Below are 21,846 nucleotides of genomic sequence, written 5' to 3' on the forward strand. Positions count from 1 at the left end.
GAGGAGCCGAGGTGAGGCCCCGCCCCTGACCCCGCCCCTGGCCCCGCCCCCGGCGCGGCCGGCTGACACCCGGCAACCGTTTGCGTTTTTTTATTTGACCTCAGTTTCACACGTAAGACAAAAACTAACTTGTAATTACAATGTAATTACACTGTTTCACATTGTAATAACATGAGAGCATTACTGTAATTACACCGTAATTACACAATTAACATTGGACACGTTTAATATTGCAATTACACTGGTTTAGAACCACACAAATTGTGACTATTTACACCGAATCAGTGTTTAATGCTGTAATTACACCTTAAAAATAACGTAATTACACTGTTTCACATTATAATTACACAGAGATCATTCATGTAATTACACTGAATCAGCATTTAATGTTGTAATTACACTCTTTCAATTATAATTACACAATAGCATGAGTGTACAATTAACACTTGTTAATTACATTTAACAGTCATTAATGTCTTATCAGATTGTATTTACACTTCTTTGTCTGGAATGAAACAAACCCTCCTTCAGAAGAGAAGTCCAAGTGATGCTGGCCAGGCAAGAAGAACCCTGGTCCTCCTGGTCCTCCTGGTCCTCCTGGTCCACCTGGTCCACCTGGTCCACCTGGTCCTCCTGGTCCTCCTGGTCCTCCTGGTCCACCTGGCTGGATGTTCCTGTGGATCCTCCCTCTGGTTAATGAGCAGTAATCTGGACTAGCGGGTAGCTTAACAGTTTAACATCTTCGTCCTCTGGAGCTCAAAGACGAGACACGTGTCGTTTGAACTTTCTGTAGTTTCCTTTCTGAAAATTAAAATGTTTTGGTCCAAAGTTGTGTTTGTTCATTCGGTGTGAAACCAGTGCGATCGAAGGGATCCGTGATTTCAACATGGAGTCTTTGTGACCTTTGACCTTCTCAAAGGGTGAGGAGATGTCCTGCGTGGCCTCCCGCTGGCCGCCGTGGGAAGGCGTGCCGTTCTGAGCGCCGTCCTCCGACGTGGTTTCCCTTCCTGAGACTAGCTCTGCGAGCAGACAGGAAGTGGCGGCAGGCGCCAGCTCAGCTCGCCATGGCGGCGGCGGCGGCAGCGCAGCAGGCTGCAGAAGGTCTTCCTGAAGGTGGCGCTGCAGAGCGCGTAGCAGCCGGGGTTGACGGCGCTGTTGACGTAGCAGAGCCAGTAGCCGGCCGTCCAGCAGGCGCCCGGGACGCACGCGTGGCAGAAGGCGGCCACCACCGCCATGACGTTGTGCGGCGTCCAGGTGACGAGGAAAGCGAGGAGGACGGCGAGGATGGTCCTGGTGACGCGCCGCTCCCTCGCCGCCAGCCGGCGCCGCCTCAGCTCCAGAGAGCAGGAGGCTCCGGAGAAGGTTCCGGAGGAGGTTCCAGAGAAGGTCGCAGAGGCGCGGCGGCGCCGCTCGCCGGCCGACGAGGATTCATCTGCGGCGCGCGGGACAGGCGTCGATGCGTCGGCCTCGGAGGTGTCGCCAGCGGCCGGGCGGGTGCGCGGTGGCGCGCAGGACGCCGACGCAGCCTCGCCGCCCAGCTTCAACAGGAAGTCCCGTGGCGCGTCCCGCCCGGGGCGCCGCGGGCAGAGGCGGCGCCGGCTGGCGGCGGACACGCGGCCGTACAGCCCCATCATGGCGAGCGCCGGCAGGTAGAAGGAGGGCAGCGTGGTGGCGAGGGTGGCGCCCGGGCTGGCGAGCAGCTGGGTGTAACACTCGCCGTCGCGGACCAGCCGCCGCCCCCCCGCCGTCTGCCAGCACAGGATGGCGGGCGCCCACAGCGCCAGCGACAGCAGCCAGGCGGCGGCGATCATGAGGCACGCCGTGCGGCCCGACCGCCACGCCGGGTAGCTGAGGGGGCGGGTCAGGCACAGGAAGCGGTCCAGGCCGATGATCAGCAGGTTCAGCACCGAGGCGCCGCCCGCCACGTAGTCCAGCACCAGCCACAGGTCGCAGGCGGCGGCGCCCAGCGGCCACGAGCCCCGGGCCACGTACAGCGCGTACAGGTTGACCGAGACGGCGCCCACCAGCAGGTCGGCCGCCGCCAGGCTCAGCAGGAAGTAGTTGTTGACCGTCCGCAGGCGCCGGTTCACCTTGACCGACAGGATGACCAGCAGGTTGCCCAGCACCGTGACGGCGCTCAGGGAGCTGCTCGCCGCCATCATGAGGACCAGCCGAGCGGCGGCGAGCGGGTCGTCGTCGTGGTCGGTGCAGGTGGCGTTGCCGCGGGGGCGGAGCCAGGAGGCGTTGGCGTCGGGTCCTTCGCTCATGATTCCCTGCAGACGGAGCAGTGGTTGCTGTGAGGTCACCGCCATGACGTCATCACGGCTTATAAAGTAGTCGGAGGATTTCTTTGGGAATGCGGTGAATTCTAACCATTGACAAAATAAATTAAATATTTCTTTAATATTTTTTTAAATATTCAAGATATTAATATTTCTTAATATTTGCTTTTTCTGACTAAAATAAATGATAGTTTTTCCGCTATTTTCGAAAATAAATATTGAAAATATGAAACAATAGAGCAAAAATGCTGCAGTTCCCGTCAGCGCCACTAGAGGGCGACAGAACCACCTTCTGGCCTGATCGATTCTCTCAACTTCCGCTTCGATCAATCACTTTAGAAAGACCAGGAATCAATAATTATACTAATTCTAGTAACAGAAACACTGGGAAATCAGACCAGAAAAAAGATGTGGATAAAAGACAAAAAAACAAAAACAAATCATAATTTAGATGATTAAGCCAAGTACTAAAATAAATAAATGTGCTATTTTATCCATATTGATATTTCTATTTCTTATAAACTATATATTTAAAACACAGGAATTCTTCTTTGGACAATCAATAAAGTTGTCATGAGTTTTTCCAGGGAAATTTGCGGAAATTCACAAAAAAAGGATTTTATTGTTTTATTTTGCACGTTATAGTAAGCAGATGAACAGATCAGATTTAGTGACACACACACACACACACACACACACACACACACACACACACACACACACACACACACACACACACACACACACACACACACACACACACACACACACACACACACACACACACACACACACACACACCGGCAGCATGTCCTACCTGTGTGCAGCCTCCTTCAAGTCCTCCTCCAGGTTTCTGCTCCTGCAGAAGCTGCAGCCTGTTTTCTCCTCCCAGGTTGTGATGTCACAGCCTGGGGGGGGTCGGAGGGAGGAAACACACACCGGGACCATCGGCGTCTCTCAGAAGAATGGAATGAGCCGCTGCAGGTTTGAGGACCTCCGTCCACAAGCTGAAGGTCCAAAGAGGGTTTTCACAAGAACAGGCCCGACGCCGAACTGTCAGGATAAATTATTTATTAGCTGAGAATCTAAGCGGCTACCTGAGTGTGTGTTCGACCACAAACATCAGCTGATGACAAAACTCTCAGAGCTCGTTAATGATGTCAGACGCTCGTACCCGCTCTGACACGCACGCACACACACACACACGCACACACACACACACACACACACAAGCGCCTCCATGTTCATGATCAAGTAAAGCCAGGAGGAGCTTCAGTCAGGTCACCATAGAAACCAAACCTCAACCGCAGGACTCATCTGTAAGTCGTTAGGTCCGTCACCCGCCCCGCCCTTTGAACCCCCCGCCCCCATACACACACACACACACACACTCACACCGAATCACAAATAAAGTTAAAAACGGGTCCGAGCTGTACAGTCTGACACAGGCCCAGAGGGAAATATTCAAGTTTTAGACTGATGGGGGGGGCAGACACACACACACACACACACACACACACACACACACACACACACACGTGTCACATGCACGCAGTTCACACCCACCCACACACGCACACACACTTGTAGGGAGTCAGGGTGTGTGTTCACAAGGGGCACCGCTTTTCAGGCAGAGCAGTGCGGTGTGTGTGTGTGTGTGTGTGTGTGTGTGTGTGTGTGAGATCGGAACGTAAACATCAACATCGAGAAGAAACGATTGCTACCAAACGTAGGGAAGAAGAGCTGATGTCACCAGAGGAGCTGCTCTGTGATTGGACCATCAGACATGATGTCATTGTTCTGGCCCCGCCCCCTTGGCCAACACACATTAGATTAGTGACGGGCTACTTCCTGTTTGGTTGCTGTGGCAACGATGCTTTAAAACCAAAGATATGGACTGGCTGCCTGACAAAGCGATGCACGCCCACACACGCACACACACATACATACACACACACCTGTCACATGTACACACGCACACACACACACCTGTCACATGCACACAGTTCACACACACACACAGGAAATGGTTCCTCTCCCCTCTGGCCTTCACAAAGAAAGTAAAAGTCTCGATTTGCACGGCGGCGTCAAGAGTTCAGTTGTGACGATTGGTCAGCGTCATGAATGCGAGCATCATAGCCTCCCGGAGCCCCGCCTCCTCCCCGGAGCCCCGCCTCTTCCCCGGAGCCCCGCCTCCTCCCCGGAGCCCCGCCTCCTCCCCGGAGCCCCGCCTCCTGGCGGCCTTCACGCGTCCACGTCCAGAGAAACACAAACAGGCTGCAGATCAAGTGGTGCTGATTTACACTTCAATCACGTCACATGGCACCGAACGCGGCACGTCGGAGTAAACGTTCAGAGATAAGCCCCGCCCCCTCGCCCCCTCCGCCGCCGCCATGGCACTTTGACAGACAGGAACCGTGTCATCCGGCAGGGGGCGGCGAGGAGCGGCGCTCCCTTCAAGTAAAGCCCTTCCTGCCGCGGAATGATGGCGGTTCAGTTTAAGTGCAGAAGATGTGCACGGCGGGGGGGCGGTCCCTTCTTGCGTGGGGGGGGGGGGGGGGGGGGGGGAGCAGCAGCACCTCCGTGTGACGTAAGGCTTCCGGGACCTTCCCCGGAGGGGGACTACCTGCTGTGCGGGTCGCCGGGGGGGGAGGAGGCGGGGGAAGACAGGCGCAGGGACGAGGAGGGAGGGTCCGACGGCGAGCCCTCCTCGGCGGCGGGCCCGTCCGACGCGGCGTCCGCGGCGGCGGGGACCCAGGGGCCGGGCGGGCCGGGCCGAGGGTACGGGAGAGGGGAGGGGCCGGGGCCGGCGTCGGGGGGCCGCTGGGCCCCGGGGCCCGTCTGGGAGCCGCGGTGGATGCGATGGCTGACGATGATGTTGTTGCCGAAGCCGCCCATGGACGCCATGGTGGTGCTCTGCTCGCGCTGCACCACCGCCGTCATCCCACCCTCCGCGATCAGACGCCGGATCCGAGCCAGAGCGTCCTCGCCGGACACCAGCTCCCCGGAGTCTGCGCACACACACACACACACACACACACACACACACTTTCAGCTTGTGGAGCCGGTGCTTAGACCGCATTTGCGAGGTCGGGAGGTCAAAGGTCACCGGTGCTGGTGGAGGTCCCCTCCGTCGGCGCCTCGGGCCCCCCGCCCTCCCTGCCCCCAGGGGCGCCTTCGGGCTGACCGCTGTCCTGCTGGCCGGGGGGCGGAGCCTCGGCAGGAACACCTGCAAGGAACCAGAGTGAGATCCAGACTGATGCCCAGGAAGGTCCTGAGGGAGACATTAGTCTCATACAGGGTCACACATGGTCCGGTACAGGGTTCGGTACAGGGTTCGGTACTGGGTCCGGTACAGGGTTCAGTACAGGGTTCGGTACTGGGTTCGGTACTGGGTCCGGTACAGGCTCGCGTCTGGTGTCGTCCGACTTTTAATGGTGCGCTCTACCATCTGGTTGACGGTCAAGGGTCTGGTCCAGTCCTTCTCAAACCCCAGGGGGGCACGTGTGACCCTGGGGAACATCCTTTTTTTGCCGTACTGGAATAAAGTGTAACTGCACATCCACTACAGTAGTTGGCAGTGGCTCTCACTGTCAGAGTGTGCGCAGGGAGTATTAGCTCTACGGTGTAGGGGTTTTTGAACCGAGCAGGCGATATGAAGTGCTGTAAACGAACCCTCGAGAGACGACGTGAACATTTTTTTAACGGGGATGAAAAGAAGGCGGAGAGAGAAGAAGATAACGAGACAAAAGAAAGTCGCCCGAAAGCGAAGACGAGGAAATATGACGAAGCGTACGTAGCGCTCGGCTACATTGTGACTACAATGGCAGACGAGGAAACTTGACACTTCAAATCTTTTCTGCCACAGACTAAAAACAATGTTAGTAAAGTTATTCTTTGTTGTAAGTTGAATTATACGGCTTTCTTTTTTGTTTTCATAAATGTTAATAAGGATACAATTTAATGCAGAGGTGTACTTATAACAATTTTAGAGACAGATGATATTTATAATGGCAGCAGAGAGTGGGGGGGCACAAATTGTTTTCTTCTTCTCTCGGGAGGCGTAACAGAAAATAATCGAGAAGCTCTGGTAGAGTCTAACATCTGGTTAAAGCGATGGTGTGTGTGAACATCTGGTCCGCTTCAACCTGCTGTCGATGTTCTGACTGGACTCAGACGGTGATGGTCAGTCTAAACTTGGCTGAACAGCGACGGGTCCGACGGCCGGCGAACCAGCGCCGGTTGCTCCACCGCCGGTAGAGGGCTTCTCACCGGTGTCGGGCTGCGAGGTGCCGGCTTCCGGAAGCTCCCGCTCCGTCTGCGTCTCGGCGTTCTGCAGCTGGACGATGGGCGTCTGGGTGCCCTGCGAGGTCACCGAGGGGGCGGGGTGGCGGGGCTGCAGGCCGATGGCGTTCATCAGGCCCATGTCTCGGTCCAGACGCCAGCCGGAGCGGTTCAGCCTGCGGACGGACGCCAGAACGGGCGGAGGGTTAAAACGCCACGGGAGCCGAACCCGCATCGATCCGGTTCCCGTGCCGGGGCCTCACCCGGGCCGGTCCGACCCGCGGGTCCGGCTGGTCCCGCTGTTGTTGACGGAGAATAAAGGCTCGCTGTTGGACTCGGCCGGACTCTCCCCATCGCTGCGGTAGAACCTGAGCACACACACACACACAGAGTTACTCGACATCACACATGTGCGCACACACACACACACACACACACACACACACACACACATCAAGACAGAGTTAATTGACATCCACGCAGGAAGTGTGTGCAGAGGGGGAGGCCGGAGTTCGTGGAATCCCAGAGACAAGGCGCTCGTTAGCGGCGCTAATTGGAGCTTCCTGCTCCAGGGAGCATTAAGATAATGTCATCACGGCGTCAGGACGCCGGCCTCCTGACTGACCGCTCCTCGGACCCGACACCTCTTCTCCTCATTCCGAGCGGGACTTCCTGATCTGGCGTCCGTGGTGGAGGGCGTCGGAGACACTCACACGGGGCGGCAGATGACCAGGTCCCCCTTGTTGGTCCCGTAGGCGAGGCCCATGCCGGGGTCGGGCAGCCAGCGGGCCGAGTTGATGCTGACGTGGCGCCGCTGGTCCGGGACCATGGGGTAGACCACGTTGAAGACCATCTGGAACACGGGAGACGCGTCAGAGCGGGCCGCCGCCGGCGGTCGCCGCCCGTGGCCGATCGCTCACCCTGATGGAGGTCTCCCCGCCGTACGGCTGCTGCAGGCGGAAGACTTGCGCCACCATGTGGTCGGTGGTGGGGTGCAGCAGGATGCGGCGGGAGGCCAGGCCCACCATGACGTAGCAGCCCATCGGGGAAAGGCTGACGGAGATGGCGTTCGGACCTGAGACGACACGGGACGTCAGCGGCGCTCGTACGGGAGGCGGGGACGGCGGGAGTAACGGGATTACTGAGGGTCCGTACCGAATCTCTTGGTGTAGAGCATCTCCCCCAGGTTGTGGGGGGCCAGGGAGTAGATGGCCAGGATGCCCTCGTCGGGGAAGCCCCGCTGGCTGCTGGGGATGAAGACGGCCAGCAGCTGCCCGTCCGCGGAGATGTCACAGCTGGCGTCGTTGTAGATCTTACAGTTTGGCACCAGGACGTTCACCGAGGCTGCGCACGTACGCATGCACGTTGAGATTTGAAAGGAGGAAATGAGATGAGAACAACTTTATTTATCCCGAAGGAAGTTGTTGTGCCAGAGTTTCAAGCAAAAACATAACAATAATAGATAATAGTAGGAAGGAGGGAGAATAAGAAATACAATAAAATATAAAGTGTCAAGGTTAAAAGGCTATCAGTGTTTTCAGGTCTTAAGTACAAAGATTTGAAGATTCCCTGCGGCTAAAGGAAGAGGAATTAAAAAGTCTGATAGCCTCAGGTAGGAAAGACCTCCTGTGGCGTTCAGTGGAGCTCCTTGGTGGTTTCAGTCTAATATGAAATGAGCTCCATTTTCAAACCGTCGTTTTCTGGGGGTAGAACTGTGTGGGTGTCGGTCGCCGTGACGACCGGCCGTACCGTTGCTGATCTCGGGCAGGTCGAACTTGGTGAAGTCCCACCACTGCAGGCGGTAGGTGGTGTTGGCGATGTTACTGGCCACCGCCGACTGGCCATCGCCGATGGAGGCGCCTGGAGGCGGGACAAAGACCACGCATCAGTCCGTGTGTGTGTGTGTGTGTGTGTGAGGGCATGAGTGTGTGTGTGTGTGTGTGTGTGTACCGGCCAGCACTCTGTTGACAGAGGAGTGTGTGGCGAGCCCAGGCTGTCCCCTCTCGTGGAAGATGCCGGCGTAGGGCAGGTACTCGGGCAACAGGAAGCGTCTGGAGGACCAAAGAGCAGAGAGGGTTGACGTTCTCTCTCCCAAAGAACCTCGCGGTTCCCCGACGGGTTCCCCGACTGACCGTGGGACGAAGCGGCCCAGCGAGGGCGCCGACATGCGGGCGTTGCGCGGCGTCCTGTGTCTGACCCGCTCGCCGTTGTCGCTGGAAGAGAAAAGGCGAGGGTGAGGCGCGGCGTCCGACCGACGGCGGGATGAAGGACGGCGCCGCGATGCCGCAACTCACTCCAGCTCCTCGAAGTCCACGTCGGCGCCGTCCACAGAGCCCGAGGGAGCTCCCGCGGGCCCGTCGGAGGAGGAGGAGGACATGGCCCGCAGGCGGTTCTGTTGGTAGCGCAGCGACCGCTGGCGGATGCTGTCCCTTCTGGACAGATACTGGATCATCCTCTGGGCGTAGTAGGCGGCCGGGGACAGTCTGCACCACGCAGCACAGGGACCAAGAAGACTAAGTCAAGGCACCGACGCTTCAGGATGGACCAGCTGGTCCATCATGCTAGCATAAGCCTTCTAGCGGGCCCAAAGTCCCCGAGCAGACCCAAAGACCCCGAGTAGACCCAAAGACCCCCGGCAGATCCAAAGACCCTGTGCAGACCTGCAGGCGCTCTGGCTGGGCAGGTCTGAGTGAAAGCTGCTGGCCTACCTGAAGCCTGCCAGTCTACCAGGCTGAGTGCTAAGCGAGGCCTGCCGCCGTACCTGGCCGGGTCGGGGTAGATGGGATGGTCTCTGGATCCCGACACGTCGTAGCGGGACAAGGACAAGAGGGATGATTCTAGCAGTCGCCTGCGGGACACAAACACAAGGTTGGATCGGGACGTGGGCGCGGATCTTCATGCGACGGGGCGAGCGGACGCCTCGGGTACCTCCTCAGCGAGTCTTCGTCCGGGGGGTCGACAGGCATTTCTTGGCTTAAGGCCTCCGGTGTCTCGGCGGCCCGGCCGGCGGTGGCCTGCCGGTACACCCTCTCCCACTGCGCCGTGTCCTGGTTGTAGACCAGACCCACCGTCTGCTCGCCGGGCTGGCCGGAGGGGGGGGCTAAAGGGAAGGCCACGGCTCCGGTTCCCGCGCCCGCCGGCGGGGGGGGCTGCTCGCCGGGCTCCGGGGGGCCCCTCCTCTCCTGGGTCTGGCCCTCCAGCGTCCTTCTGGCCTCGTCCGGCTGCCAGGGGGAGGCGGACGGGGGGAAGGAGGGGGCGGGGGCGGGGGGCTCCGGCCCGGACGCCGAGGTGGAGGAGGTGGGGTTGGTGCGCTCCCAGCGCTGGGAGTCATGGTTGAAGGTGAGCAGGTTGTGGCAGGCCCGGCAGCGGTTCAGGTGGCCCCTGGACGAGGGAGGGGGGACATTGTTCTCCAGGCTGTGGGAGGAGGGCGGGGGCAGCGGGGGCTGGTAGTGGATGATGGTGGGGGCGGCCGAAGAGGAGGAGGAGGCGGAGGAGGCGGAGGGGCCGGGTCTGTCCGGGTCCATGTTGTTATTGAGCAGCTCCTGGTTCTGCTCGGGGCCCCCGTCCGGCACGCCGGCCCCGCCGCCCCCCAGCGGGGGCTCCAGGTCCTGCATGCGGTCGAACTCCAGGAAGTAGCGGCTGAGGTTGCACTGCAGCACGTTGCGGAAGGAGGCCGTGTTGCCGCGGGAGCCGTCCCAGAAGGGGTGGTGGCCGCTGCTGGTGCTGGCCCCGTCCCGGGACCCCGACTCCCCCTGCTGGGGGAAGCCGCGGCCCTCGGTGGCCGAGGTGTACACCGGGGAGTGGGAGGAGCCGTCCTGCTGGCGCAGCACCGAGAGCAGGCTGATGGAGGAGGAGGAGGAGGTCCGGGGGGGCAGCACGGCCGGGCCCGCCCCGCCCTCCCTCATGCTCAGCAGGTTGCGGGTCCAGTCCGCCCCCGGCCTGGAGGCGGAGTGCGGGTCGGAGGCGCCGGCGGCCGATCCGGCGCCGTAGTACACCGAGGTGAAGGCCGACGCCCGCTCCGAAGGCTGCCTGGGCTCCGTGCGGGCCGAGGAAAAGGTGGAGGCGGGGGCGGGCTGGGGGTCCGAGGAGGGCGCGGGCGCGGCGCCGTCGCCCCCCAGGGAGGGGGTCCGGTTGACGGAGCAGCGGCTGCAGAGGCAAACCAAGCCCAGGTGCTGCGTGCAGCCCGGGTAGCAGGGGCCGCGCTCGGGGCCCGGGTACTGGGCCAGGGGCACGCTGGGAGCCTCCCCGACGCCGCTCGCGGGCTCCACCAGGGGCCGCGGCTGCTCGGCGCTCATCTGGGCCCCGGGGCTGCGGGACGACAGGATGTGCAGGAAGTTGTGCAGGATGGGGGTTCGGCGGACCGGCTGCGACGGCAGGAAAGAGCGCTGGCGGAAGTGAGGCATCTCCACGCTGTCCATGGGAACCTCCGAGTCCTCCTCGTTCTGCAAGCACACAGGGAGTGACGGCGCCGCCGGACAGCTATCAGCTAACGCCGGACGGCTAACGTGCTATCAGTAGAAGCTGCAAAGTCCTACCTTGATGCCGTGATCATATCCCACATTTTATATTGCATATCATCCTGGTCTCAGGTTCACCTAACAACCCTAAAATCTCTGAGATCTTTACATAATCAAGCCCTGAAAATTCTTGATAAAAAACCAAGGCACTACCATCATTGCCATATCTTGGGAAATATAAATTATTAAGTTTTGACAACTTGATCAGGTACTCTGATATCCGTCTGGTCCACAAAATCTTCCATAACGCCGCCCCACCTCCTCTTAAGATCCTCTTAGGACCTTCATCAAGCCTCGCTCCGACTCACAAGTCCAGTGCTAAGGTCGGTGTCTAGAGGAGACTGCAATGTTCCTAAAAGAAACTCTGCCTTTTCTCAATCTGCCTTTTCCTGTAAAGCCATAAAAGAATGGAATGGGCTTCCAGACAATCTGAAGAACATGACTGATTTTCACACCTTTACACGGCCCGTTAAAAATTAGATTCTGGAGCACCAAACATGCTAACGCTAACAATATTTTACCATCAGATGTTTCCCTTCTGGGTCACATCTGACGGCCCCCAGATGACCAAAGTAACAATATCACAATAGCACTTTCAACTTGCAAAATACATATTTTATTGCCTGTTTATATATTGTATGGTTATTTTATTGCCTATCTGTATATTTTCTATATATTGTCTATTTTATACAGTTTTATATTTGTATTGTCCAGGACTACAGATGGAAATGAGCTATGAGCTACAATCTGGAACAAACATCTCTGCCTCTGTGCTTCATGTATTTGTACACTGTCCTAATAAACTTCTAAACAAACAAACAAACAAACAAACAGAAACAGCCCCCCCCCCCCCCCCCCCCCCCTCCCCGCGGAGAGAACCGCCCCTACCTGCTGATTGGACGGATTGACGATGGCCGTCAGCAGGTTGTGTCCCAGCGGGTCGAATCGCACCAGACGGACCCGCTCGGTGTCGCTGCCCGTCTTGACGGCGGCGAAGGGCTCGGGCCGGCTCCAGTCCCAGAAGTGCAACTCGTTGTTGGTGGCGATGAGCAGCAGCTGCGCCGTCGGGTGGAACGCCAGCGAGGCGATGGCCACGTTGCTCTCCGTGAACCAGCTCTCGCTGCCGCCCTGCGGGACACACCGCGTCAGCGCCGACCCGTACCGCCGCGAGCGCAGACGTGCGCAACACTCACGTGCAGGTCCCAGATCCGGACCTCGCCGTCAAGGCACCCGGAAGCCACCAGGCCGGGGATGGTGGGGTGAAAGGTCACGCACCAGGGGGTCCTCCGGTGGCCCACCAGGGAGTGGAGGCACTTTCCAGTCTTCACCTCTGTGATGTAGATGTTGTGGTTGACGTGGGTGGAGGCCATCAGGGTCCTGCAGGAGGCGGAAAGGCATGAGAGGGGTGGAGCCACACGCCTCTGCGCCACCACTGAAGGTCCAAAGAGGAGCAGAACGTGTGTGTGTGTGTGTGTGTGTGTGTGTGTGTGTGTGTGTGTGTGTGTGTGTGTGTGCGCGCCACCTGTCAGGGCTGAAGGCCAGCAGGAAGGTTGAGCGAGGGCTGTCCGGCAGCTCCACTTTCTGTGGAAAACACAAGGGGGAGGTTACTGATTGATCAAGGCCTTAAGACAGCAGTGTGTGTGTGTGTGTGTGTGTGTGTGTGTGTGTGTGTGTGTGTATGGTGGGATGTGTGAACCCAAGGACCCCCAGCGTTCTTCACCACGGTGACTAAGAAAGACCTGACAGCTGGTACCACAGCGCCACCCGGTGGACAACATGGGTACTACATCAGACCAGAATGGAAGGGGGCGGCCAGTTGCCATGGTGACATATTGTTGACAACAACCTGAATAGATATATTTGAAGTAATTGCGTTATTGAAGAGGAGTGGATTGATAACCACATGGTGAGGATATTCCCCGCTGAGGAAGCTGCAAGGAGACCAGAGGCTGCTACATCTGGAGAACCTCCAGAAGCACTGCAGAGGTGACGTCCTCTCTGGACCAGTTCCTCCACAGGTCTTCTCTGCTCTGACTGTATGTGTGTGTGTGTGTGTGTGTGTGTGTGTGTGTGTGTGTGTGTGTGTGTGTGTGTGTGTGTGTGTGTGTGTGTGTGTGTGGGTCTCACCTGACTCTGCCACTTCATCCAGCGGACCTTCTCCTCCACCAGCAGCTGCAGGAGGCGCTGGGAGCCGCAGGTGAGCGAGCCACGCTCCCGACTGGACAGGATCCGCACAGAGTTCCTCTGACGGGACGCCATGGCGCCCGCCCGCCGCGGTTGGCTGCTTGGCTGCTCACTCCGGCCGCCGCCGCTCCGTCGCCATGCAGAGCCTAGGCTGGAGGCGGAGGCAGAAGGTCACGTGACTCGAAGAGGAACATCTGGAACGTCAGAGGTCACGGGCCCGCCGAATACCTCACACACACACACACGTTATCATCAAGAGAACACGACCAAGATGGCCGCCGCATTCGAATCTGAGACTTTCATGTGGGGGTGGGGGAGGTGGGGGTTCCACCTCCCTCCAGCAGGGACGTTGGGAACGTTGACAGAACGTTGAGGAGACGCTGAGGGTGAGATCAGCTGTCTGTCAGCTGAGAACCTGCTGAGTGAAGCATCGGGGTGAACATTAATAGACCCGCAGCCTCACACGCCGAGCCCCACCGTGTGTGTGTGTGTGTGTGTGTGTGTGTGTGTGTGTGTGTGTGGTAGAACAGGGTCCAGATGTGGGTCTGGCAGCCCGGATCCCAGCCTCTCCGGTTGTGGTCTGGGTCAGTTGGGTCAGGAAGACTAAAATCACTGAGGGGTTCTTCTCCAGTTTCCTCTCTGGATCTTCTGAATAAACTCAAAGGTGACTCCCGCCCAGCGGGGGAACCCGTCCAGAACCCCAACACGCTCGGCCCGACGTCTAACGGCCAGCGATTAAACCGCTCCCGTTTCTAATCTGCCCCTAAATCACTGCCCACTGAACAGACACCGAATTATACTCTGTCATGTCAATTCAGAACATGTCGTTCTTTGGAAGCGGACTTTATTATTGCTGTTATTTTTACCGATCGGACAAAATGGACGGAGTGTCCTTGGGTGTTCAGAGCAGCCCGTCGCGCGTCCGGTCAGCGTCCTGTGAACACCATCAGTGGGGAACCAGGATCCATGACCTTCCAGCTCATCCCGGTGGATCCGAACCCCTCTTCCAGAGGAGTCCAGTGCCGGGTCAAGGAGCACCGCAGCATTTCCCTGACCGTCCAGGGCCCGGGCTGTCGCCGACTTGGGGAGGGAGCCCATTTTTCCCGAGGATTCGGGGTGCAGTTTGCATCCCAGGCTGGAGAGACAGCAGAACCTGCCAGGCGACCCCGGGGAGGAGGTCTACATCCCGGGGGGGGCAGGGGGAGCAGCATCTCCCTGAGGATCCATGGAGCCGTCTACATCCTGCACTGCGTTCGGCCTGAAATCCTGACAACAGCTGGGATTGTTCTCTGCTCACCGCCGTGGTGTAGCTTGAACAAAGAGCTCCGGGTTGAGCTTTGTAAAATAAGAGCCGATGTGGAAAAGCCGCAGGGTTGAAGGTGTCCGGTGAAAATGACGCCTCCAGATTTCAGACACGCCAAAATAAATACCAGCAGCTTCGAACGACGGGTCTTATTCATTCCCAGCTAGCGGCTTAGATTAGCCCGCCTCCCCCCGCACGACCTGCGCCTCCCGGAGGAAATCCGGCGGAAACCGACGGAGACCTTCGACGGCTGGAAGCCCGAACCCCGGTCGGAACCGAACCGGGAGGCTTTGGCCGCGCTGGGTGTCCTTTCCGACGCCGTCGGTTAAAGCTAACGGCGGCGACATTCTTAGCCCGCTCGGGATGTAGCGAGCTAGCGCTCCTCCGCCGCATTCACCGCAGAACGACCGGCGTTTTGTCGCATGTTGCGGTCATATTTGGATTAAACCGCCCATAACGTAAATTAAAGACGACGTTTTGGCGGAAGGGACCGCCGTGGCCTACCTTTCTTCCGCGACTCGCTCTCCGGCTGAGTCTTCATCGCGGTGGCTAACGAGCTCCGGTAACACTAGCTGCGCTAGCTAGTTAGCTTCTTCGGCCAGGACGGAAAATGTGGCCGCTCCTGATAAAAAAATGTATGGGCCGAACATCGGCGGTTGGCTGCTACCCGGGGGAAGAGTGTCAACTTAGGCGGAAGGGCGACATTCAAACCGCGGGTCTGGGAGGCGGAGAACGCCGATTTTTAAGGCATCGGTCCAATGTTTTACTAGCTGCCGACGCAGAACGGCTACTGCGTAACTAGCTAGCCGCTAGCCGCTAGCCACACGCAGGCTTATGAGCGGAGCGCCGAGTGCGGCTCATCGAACCCGCCGCCAGCGGAGCCCCGTCATCGGCCACATCCCCGCTCCTTCCCCGCTCCCTCCCCGCTCCCTCCCCGGTCCTCCGCTCCTGCTCCGCGACACCTCCGGACAGCCGCTGTCCCCCGGGCCGTGAGCCGGAGCGCCGGCACATTTTGGGGGGAAATCAAATGGCGGAATCGACGGTGAGCGGTTCTCTGGGATTGACTACCCGCCCTGGGTGTCTCCTCTCCTGGCGAGGAGACGCTCCATGTCTGGACGCTCCGCCGCTCCGAGGCGAGAACCTCGGCTCCTCCCCGGCTCCTCTTCGGCTCCAAACCCCCGCGGAGCTCCACGCCCCGCCGGGAGGCTCAGCATCCGGAGGCTCCGGCGGGACTCCGCAACTGTTCGCCGGGAGATATTGATAGTTTCCAGTTCAAAAACAGCTCCACCGAGAACCTTCTGGCATCCAGAGTGTGAGATTCCACCACCAACACAGGACTCACTCAGATGAACATCTGCAACATCTCACGATGACGAAGCACGGATTCATTCCATCGACGCGCTCAAGAAAAACCATTAAACAACAATAAACACGTTCAACGATTTGCCTTTAATAAGGGAAACGACACAGAGGGATCAGATAGGAAATACAGACCACCACAGACACAGGTGGGACCAGGACCAGTGGTAGGACCAGGACCAGTGGTAGGACCAGGACCACCGGTAAGACCAGGACCACCGGTGGTACCAGAACGCCAGTGCATATATGACGCAGCCAATCATGGCAGAAAACATGGCAACGCAACATGGAGGTTGTCATGGAGCTGCTGGGAGAGAAACCACCACTTGATGCACACACACACACACACACACACACACACACACACACACACGTTCTCAGAAGTTCTCCTTGTAGAAGTTGAAGCCGAAGTGTTCGCAGTGAGCCTTGATGACCTTGGCCAGGGCCGGAGCGCCGCAGTAGAACACGTGGACCTTCCCCTTCTTCTCCTCCGACACCTTCTGGAACACCTGACACACACCAGCTCCGGGTCATTCCCGCCCCGAGCCGCCGTCGACGTGACGACCGTAGATGTAATTCTTTGCGGACGTCGTCGTGCACCCCCCCGGCCTCACCTTCCCCCACTCGGGTCGGCCCGGTTGGGTCCTGGTCCTCAGCCCGGTGATGGAGTCCCTCTTTTCCTTCTTGGCCAGCAGGTCCAGGGCCATCTGCAGGCCGATGGCCTTCATGTCGTTCTTGCTGAGCGCCGAGGTCATGTACATGTGCATCTCCAGGAAGCGACCTGAGACAAAGAGGGGTCAGGCGGAGGTTCTGGTTCTGGGACAGCGTGTGAGCGGCTCGAAGTGATCGGGTAGATTGAACTTCCTCGTCACCTGACCTTCATCTGACCTTAACTGGTCACATGACTCCAAGGGACGCTCAGAGTTGACCCCCTCTGGTGAGACGGACCCCCCGCTTCAGCGAGAAAGCCGAACCATCTTGAAGGCACTAAACCGGCCCGGTGGCCATTAAGGTTCCCCACCGGGAGCCCGAGAACCCCGACCCGGACCGGAGACGCGACAAGGAGAACGAAAAAGAGAGGAAAGTGTCGGACTCCACCTTCTCCGGAGAACCCCGTGTTCCCCCTCACCCTCGGGCTCCTCGTCGGCCTGGTCCATCTCCAGCTTGGTCAGCAAACTGACGAACCACTCGAACGACTTCTGGTCTCGGTTGATCCAGATGAAGTCCACCTGGGGGGGCGGAGCCGGCGAGAGCGGTTAAAAGAGGCCGCGGGCGGAGGAGGTTCTCTGAGAGCTGGAAGAAGGTCGGGGTACTTTGCGCAGCCTCATCTCGCTGTCCTTGATGTTCTCGCACCAGGAGTAGTTGCAGTTCGGGCAGTTCTGCTTCCTCCTCCGGTACCTGGAGACAAAGACGGCGGCGTGAGGGGGACGGCGTGCCGGCCGGACCCCCCGGCGTCGGCGGGCGGCGCCGGTCACCTGTACATGATGCTCTGCAGGATGGAGGCGAAGGGCGTGATCCCGATCCCCGCCCCGATCAGAACGGCGTGCTCGGAGGCGAAGATCTGCCGGGTCGGGGTCCCGTACGGCCCGTCCACGTAGCACTGATGGCGAGAGGCGGGGCGGTTAGGACTCCTCCGGGGCAGAACCTTCACCTTCTGCTTCTCACCTTGATGTTGCAGAAGCGGTGGTTCTCCGCCAACTTGGCAGAACCCTGCGGGAGAGACAGAGGCGGTCAGCGGCGCCGGTGTTTGGACCCGCGGGAGGACGCCACGCCGCCGGTCACCTCTCTGAGGGGCGGAGCCTCGCCGCGCTCCGCCGGTCCGGGCTCGTCCTGGGGAGGCTCCGCCCCCTGTGGGCGGGGCTCCGCCGCTCCGCCGCTGTCCCGGTACATGGTCAGCTCCACGGCGTCATCCTCGTTGGACGCCACGCCGCCGTTACAGCCGGCGGGTCCGAAGAGGTTGTTCTGGGGAGAGACGGGAGGGGCGTCGGTCCGGGTCCGAGGGTCCGGGTCCGGGACCGGGACCGGGACCGGGACCCACCCGGGCTTTTAGCAGCTTCCTGGTCCTCAGGCTGGCCGCCAGCCTGCGGGGGCCGGGCGCCTGGCCGTCGGGCCGCCTGAAGTACTCGTACAGCCGGTTGGTCCACTGGCCCATGGAGCGGATGTGAAGCCACAGGCTGTCTGAGGGTCAAAGGTCACCCGGACCGTCAGCGCACGTCTGTCGCGCCGGCGCGAGGCGGCGTCGGGGCGGGACGGACCTGGCTGCTCCGGGGCGCTGCTGATGGTGAAGGGGTGCCACTCGTACTTGGCGATCTCGGGGATGTTGATGTAGACGTAATCTCCGGGCTTGAAGTGGAAGAACTGCGGCCGCCTGATCACCAGGTGGGTCACCTGAGCGGACGTGGACCGTCAGTGTCCGGGAGAGGACGGGACGGGCGGGTCGGAGGTCGGGGGTCACCTTGGAGGGCAGCAGGTTGACCTCCACGATGTACAGCCCCCCCATGCGGGACACGGCGATGCCCACGATCTTCTCCAGCAGGAAAACCAGGCCGGGGACCAGGAACCACTTCCAGAAGTTGGCGCAGTGGACCATGAGCAGGGACCAGACCCAGACGTAGGACAGGTGGGACCAGTAGAACACCTGCAGGACACCACCGCCACCACACTTTTATACTGCTACTAGATCATGTTGTGATCATCAGTTCTCCTGAGTCGTCATTTTTCCCTCCGGTCTCCCTCTAGTGGCTGCAGTTCCCACCGCGACCACTAGAGGGAGACAAACACGCAGGAACATCTCGCACCTTCAAAAGGTTGTTTTTTTTTTCCAATCACTAATTATTTGATATTGATCGGACATTGAAGTATTACGACACAATACTCTGGACTTCTACCTGCAGCACACAGAGACGGTTGTTGTTTACCGTCTAACTCTAACCGTGTCATCATTTCTACTTAAATGAGAGGAACCCGGGTGGAACGGTGAGGCGACAGAGTGGAGATCATCAAGGTGGAGGATTTCAGGTACGCAGGGTCAAAGGTCCAGAGCAGCAGAAGAGGGTGGAGAAGAGGTGGAGAGACGGGTTCAAGCGGGAGAAAAGTGTCAGGGGTTCGAAGAAAGAGAAGACTATCAGCCAGAAGGAAAGGAAAGGTGGAGGAGACGGTGGTGAGATGATCTACAAACACTGACAGTGACCTGAAGACAGCAGGCAGAGCTGGAGGCCGCAGAGATGAAGATGTTGAGGTTCTCTTTGGGAGAGACCGGGATGGAGAGGATCAGGAAGGAGTCCGTCAGAGGAACAGCACATGGTAGATGTTTTGGAGAGAAGGTCAGAGGTGGTTGGGTCATGGACAGAGGAGGAGAGTGAAGATATTGGCAGACGGATGCTGGGATTGGAGGTCCAGAGGAAGACCAGAGAGAAGATGGATGGACGTCATGAGAGGATATGAAGGTAATTGGTGTGAGAGAGGAGGATCCAGAGAATAGGGTGAGATGGAGAAGGTGGATTCACTGTGGAGATCCTGAAGGGAGAAGACCAAAAGAAGAGGAAGCCTGCTTAGAACTGGTCCAGGAGGTGGGTGTGTGTCCCGTCACCTCAAAGTGTCCACTGCGGCGGACGAAGGTGCTGGAGCAGAGGACCATCAGGCAGATGACCAGCTGGAGAACCACGCCCGTCACAGACGCCGTTCCTCTCACCCAGCCGATACCAGGCCTGGTGGTCAGGAGGAACTCCCACACGCTGAAGGTGCTGGTCTCTGCCAGACGCACTGCACACCACACACACACACACACACACACACACACACACACACACACACACTTCCTGTCTCAACGGCTGTCACGTGTGTTCATAATGTTGGATGCAGGGATCAAAACAGGGTTCCTGGTGGAGAAGCTTTGGAACTACAAACATGGCGTCTGACCCACCTTGAGGAGGAAGAGGCTCTAAAGGGCTGGAACAGGAAAAAACGTGTGTGTGTGTGCACCTGTGTGTGTGTCGTACCAAAGTTGAGCACGTGCGCGGTGGTGTGCACGAGTGTGTAGCAGAGGATGGCGTATCCCACGATCTGGTGCAGCAGGATGTTCTGGTCCAGAGGCAGAACCCGGACCACCCAGGTGGCCCTGAGCCAGGTGAGGCAGCGCCGCAGCATCAGCACCTGCGGGAACACGGGCTCCTTCACCGACGGGCCCTCGCCGGCCCGCCGCGGCCGCCGCGGGAAGTCGCACGGGTTGCGTTACCACGACAAAGGTGCAGTTGAAGTTGAGACACTGGCCGCAGCCCTTGGCCACCATGAACCAGGCGTGTCCGTGGCGATGCTGCAGCAGGGCGCCGGCGAAGAGCAGCAGGTTGAGGACGGCGTAGACGCACAGGAAGAGCAGCTTGCGGCTGTTGTTGTGCCAGTAGGCCCGGGTCAGGTACCGGGGCGTCCGCCGCCGCTTCTGGTCCAGGTCCGGAGGCTTCAGCCAGTTGGCGGCGCTGGGGGGGCGGCAGAGCCGGGCACGTCAGCGCCGCCCGCCGCCGAGCGCGCCGCTCGGACGCCGAGGCCTCACCTGATGGTGAGGTTCTCCATGACCTCGGGGAAGTTCTCCAGCTCGGCCTTCAGCTCCTCGAAGGTGATGGCGCCGCTGTTGTCCTTGTCGGCCGACTCGAAGAGCGCCAGCGTCAGGTCGTCCAGCTTCTCCTCCGGCAGGGAGATGGCGCTCTCCCGCAGGCACGACTTCAGCACCGTGCGCAGCTCGTCGGGGTCGATGGAGCCGCTACCTGCGGCCGCTGATGTCACTTCCTGTTGTTCTTGGCGTGTGTGTGTGTGTGTGTGTGTGTGTCACTGACCGTCCACGTCGTAGACCTGGAAGAGGAAGCGCAGCTTGTCGGTCTCGCTGCCGTGGATCAGCAGCTCCAGGGCCTCCAGCAGCTCGTCCAGGCTGATGGAGCTGCTGCCGTCCGAGTCGAACAGGGCGAAGAAGCGCTCGGCGAAGAACGACTGGCGAGACGCGGCGAGGTCAGGCGGGGGGTCACGTGACGCGGCGGCGGCGGGCTCCCCCTCCTCCCCCCTCCGCTCACCTCCTTGACCTTCAGCGCCGTCTTGAACTCGTCCAGGTCGATCTCCTTGTCGTCGCCGGCGATGCTCTCAAACTGGCGGGTGACCCACTCCAGCCAGCGGGCGTCCTCGTCCAGGCTCATGGCCGCCTCCTGCCGCCGCCGCCGCAAACTGTGGCGCCGGGACACAAACGAGAATTAGAACCGACGACCCACACCGAGAAGAGCCTCCTCTCCGGGAGGGGGCGGGGCTCCGGCGGCGCCAGCCTTCACCGACAGCTGAAAGGCGGCGGACGCCCCGCAGGGGCGGCGGGCTATTCATAGACTCCTGCGACGGCGGGGGGCCGTCGCCATGGAGACGTCAAGCCCGGTGAATGAGCGGCGGCTGGGTAGAACGGATTTTCCCCGCTCGGCGGTCACCCCAAAAACAGATCCGCTGAGCGGCGTGCCACCTGAACACCGGCAAAGTAAAGCCGGTCCTCGCGTCCCGGTTCTCCTGCACCGCCGGAAGCGGCTCGACCTCCCGATCGCTCGCTTTGACCTCCAATCAGCTTTGCGGAGGAAAGAAAGCGCCGACCGTCACTCACGCCTCGTCCTCAGAAACCATCTCCAGATGCTTCGCCAGTAGATTCACTCTTTTCTGACCCGGCTCTCGGCTCGGACTCCCGACCTCACGTGAAGCCTCACAGACGTGCGGCCGCTCGGCGGTCAGACCTTTGGGTTTGAACGTCAGCCGGTCGCTTCTTCACTTCCCGTCCTTTTCCCCGGGACCTTCAGGACCGGCTTCCCGCGCAGAGACGTGCACGTCCATCCTGGAGATGAAGACTATCTTACCTGCAGCAGAGCCTCCTGACACGCCTTCCTCTCCTCCTCCTCTTCATGGT

At 59.4% G+C, this 21,846-nt stretch overlaps 4 protein-coding genes across 5 annotated transcripts in view; 1 reads left to right on the forward strand and 3 right to left on the reverse strand.

Moving 5' to 3' along the window:
• The window catches only part of mdkb (midkine b), a 4,464-nt gene extending 3,646 nt beyond the window's left edge, over positions 1–818 (forward strand). Inside the window, exons 4-5 of one of the 2 annotated variants that reach the window (XM_086148988.1) lie at positions 1–11; positions 535–818. The exon at positions 1–11 is cut by the window's left edge and continues 148 nt beyond it. In XM_086148988.1, the coding sequence (XP_086005114.1) occupies positions 1–11; positions 535–548 (25 nt within the window). In that variant the 3' untranslated portion in view covers positions 549–818. Of the gene's footprint in view, positions 12–531 lie in introns of both variants that reach the window. The other variant, XM_086148987.1, reaches the window with a different exon arrangement.
• Positions 819–1,013: 195 nt separating this feature from the next.
• Positions 1,014–3,234, reverse strand: chrm4b (cholinergic receptor, muscarinic 4b). Its single transcript, XM_086148911.1, has 2 exons — positions 3,100–3,234; positions 1,014–2,368 (listed from the first exon to the last, which is right to left on the reverse strand). The coding sequence occupies exon 2, from the start codon at positions 2,310–2,312 to the stop codon at positions 1,014–1,016; it is 1,299 nt and encodes a 432-aa protein (XP_086005037.1). The 5' UTR covers positions 2,313–2,368; positions 3,100–3,234.
• Positions 3,235–4,576: 1,342 nt separating this feature from the next.
• Positions 4,577–15,385, reverse strand: ambra1b (autophagy/beclin-1 regulator 1b). The gene is made up of 18 exons (XM_086148989.1): positions 15,075–15,385; positions 13,211–13,418; positions 12,606–12,664; positions 12,277–12,460; positions 11,972–12,211; positions 9,495–11,008; positions 9,328–9,414; positions 8,861–9,049; positions 8,699–8,779; positions 8,517–8,617; positions 8,316–8,426; positions 7,722–7,910; positions 7,487–7,641; positions 7,280–7,419; positions 6,830–6,934; positions 6,555–6,742; positions 5,392–5,511; positions 4,577–5,293 (listed from the first exon to the last, which is right to left on the reverse strand). Exons 2-18 carry the CDS (start codon positions 13,340–13,342, stop codon positions 4,905–4,907), a joined length of 3,984 nt encoding a protein of 1,327 aa, XP_086005115.1. The 5' UTR covers positions 13,343–13,418; positions 15,075–15,385; the 3' UTR covers positions 4,577–4,904.
• Positions 15,386–16,003: 618 nt separating this feature from the next.
• Positions 16,004–21,756, reverse strand: nox5 (NADPH oxidase, EF-hand calcium binding domain 5). Its single transcript, XM_086148744.1, has 17 exons — positions 21,677–21,756; positions 20,987–21,134; positions 20,756–20,906; positions 20,476–20,686; positions 20,164–20,401; positions 19,928–20,081; positions 19,519–19,691; positions 18,385–18,567; positions 18,185–18,317; positions 17,968–18,107; positions 17,712–17,891; positions 17,595–17,639; positions 17,405–17,529; positions 17,243–17,327; positions 17,059–17,158; positions 16,544–16,710; positions 16,004–16,438 (listed from the first exon to the last, which is right to left on the reverse strand). The coding sequence occupies exons 2-17, from the start codon at positions 21,104–21,106 to the stop codon at positions 16,307–16,309; spliced, it is 2,337 nt and encodes a 778-aa protein (XP_086004870.1). The 5' UTR covers positions 21,107–21,134; positions 21,677–21,756; the 3' UTR covers positions 16,004–16,306.
• Between the last annotated feature and the right edge of the window lie 90 nt (positions 21,757–21,846).

This window comes from Fistularia commersonii, chromosome 7, assembly GCF_037954325.1.
Source record: "Fistularia commersonii isolate RoL2024-O1a breed Wild chromosome 7, RoL_Fcom_v1.0, whole genome shotgun sequence".
Lineage (NCBI taxonomy): Eukaryota > Metazoa > Chordata > Actinopteri > Syngnathiformes > Fistulariidae > Fistularia > Fistularia commersonii.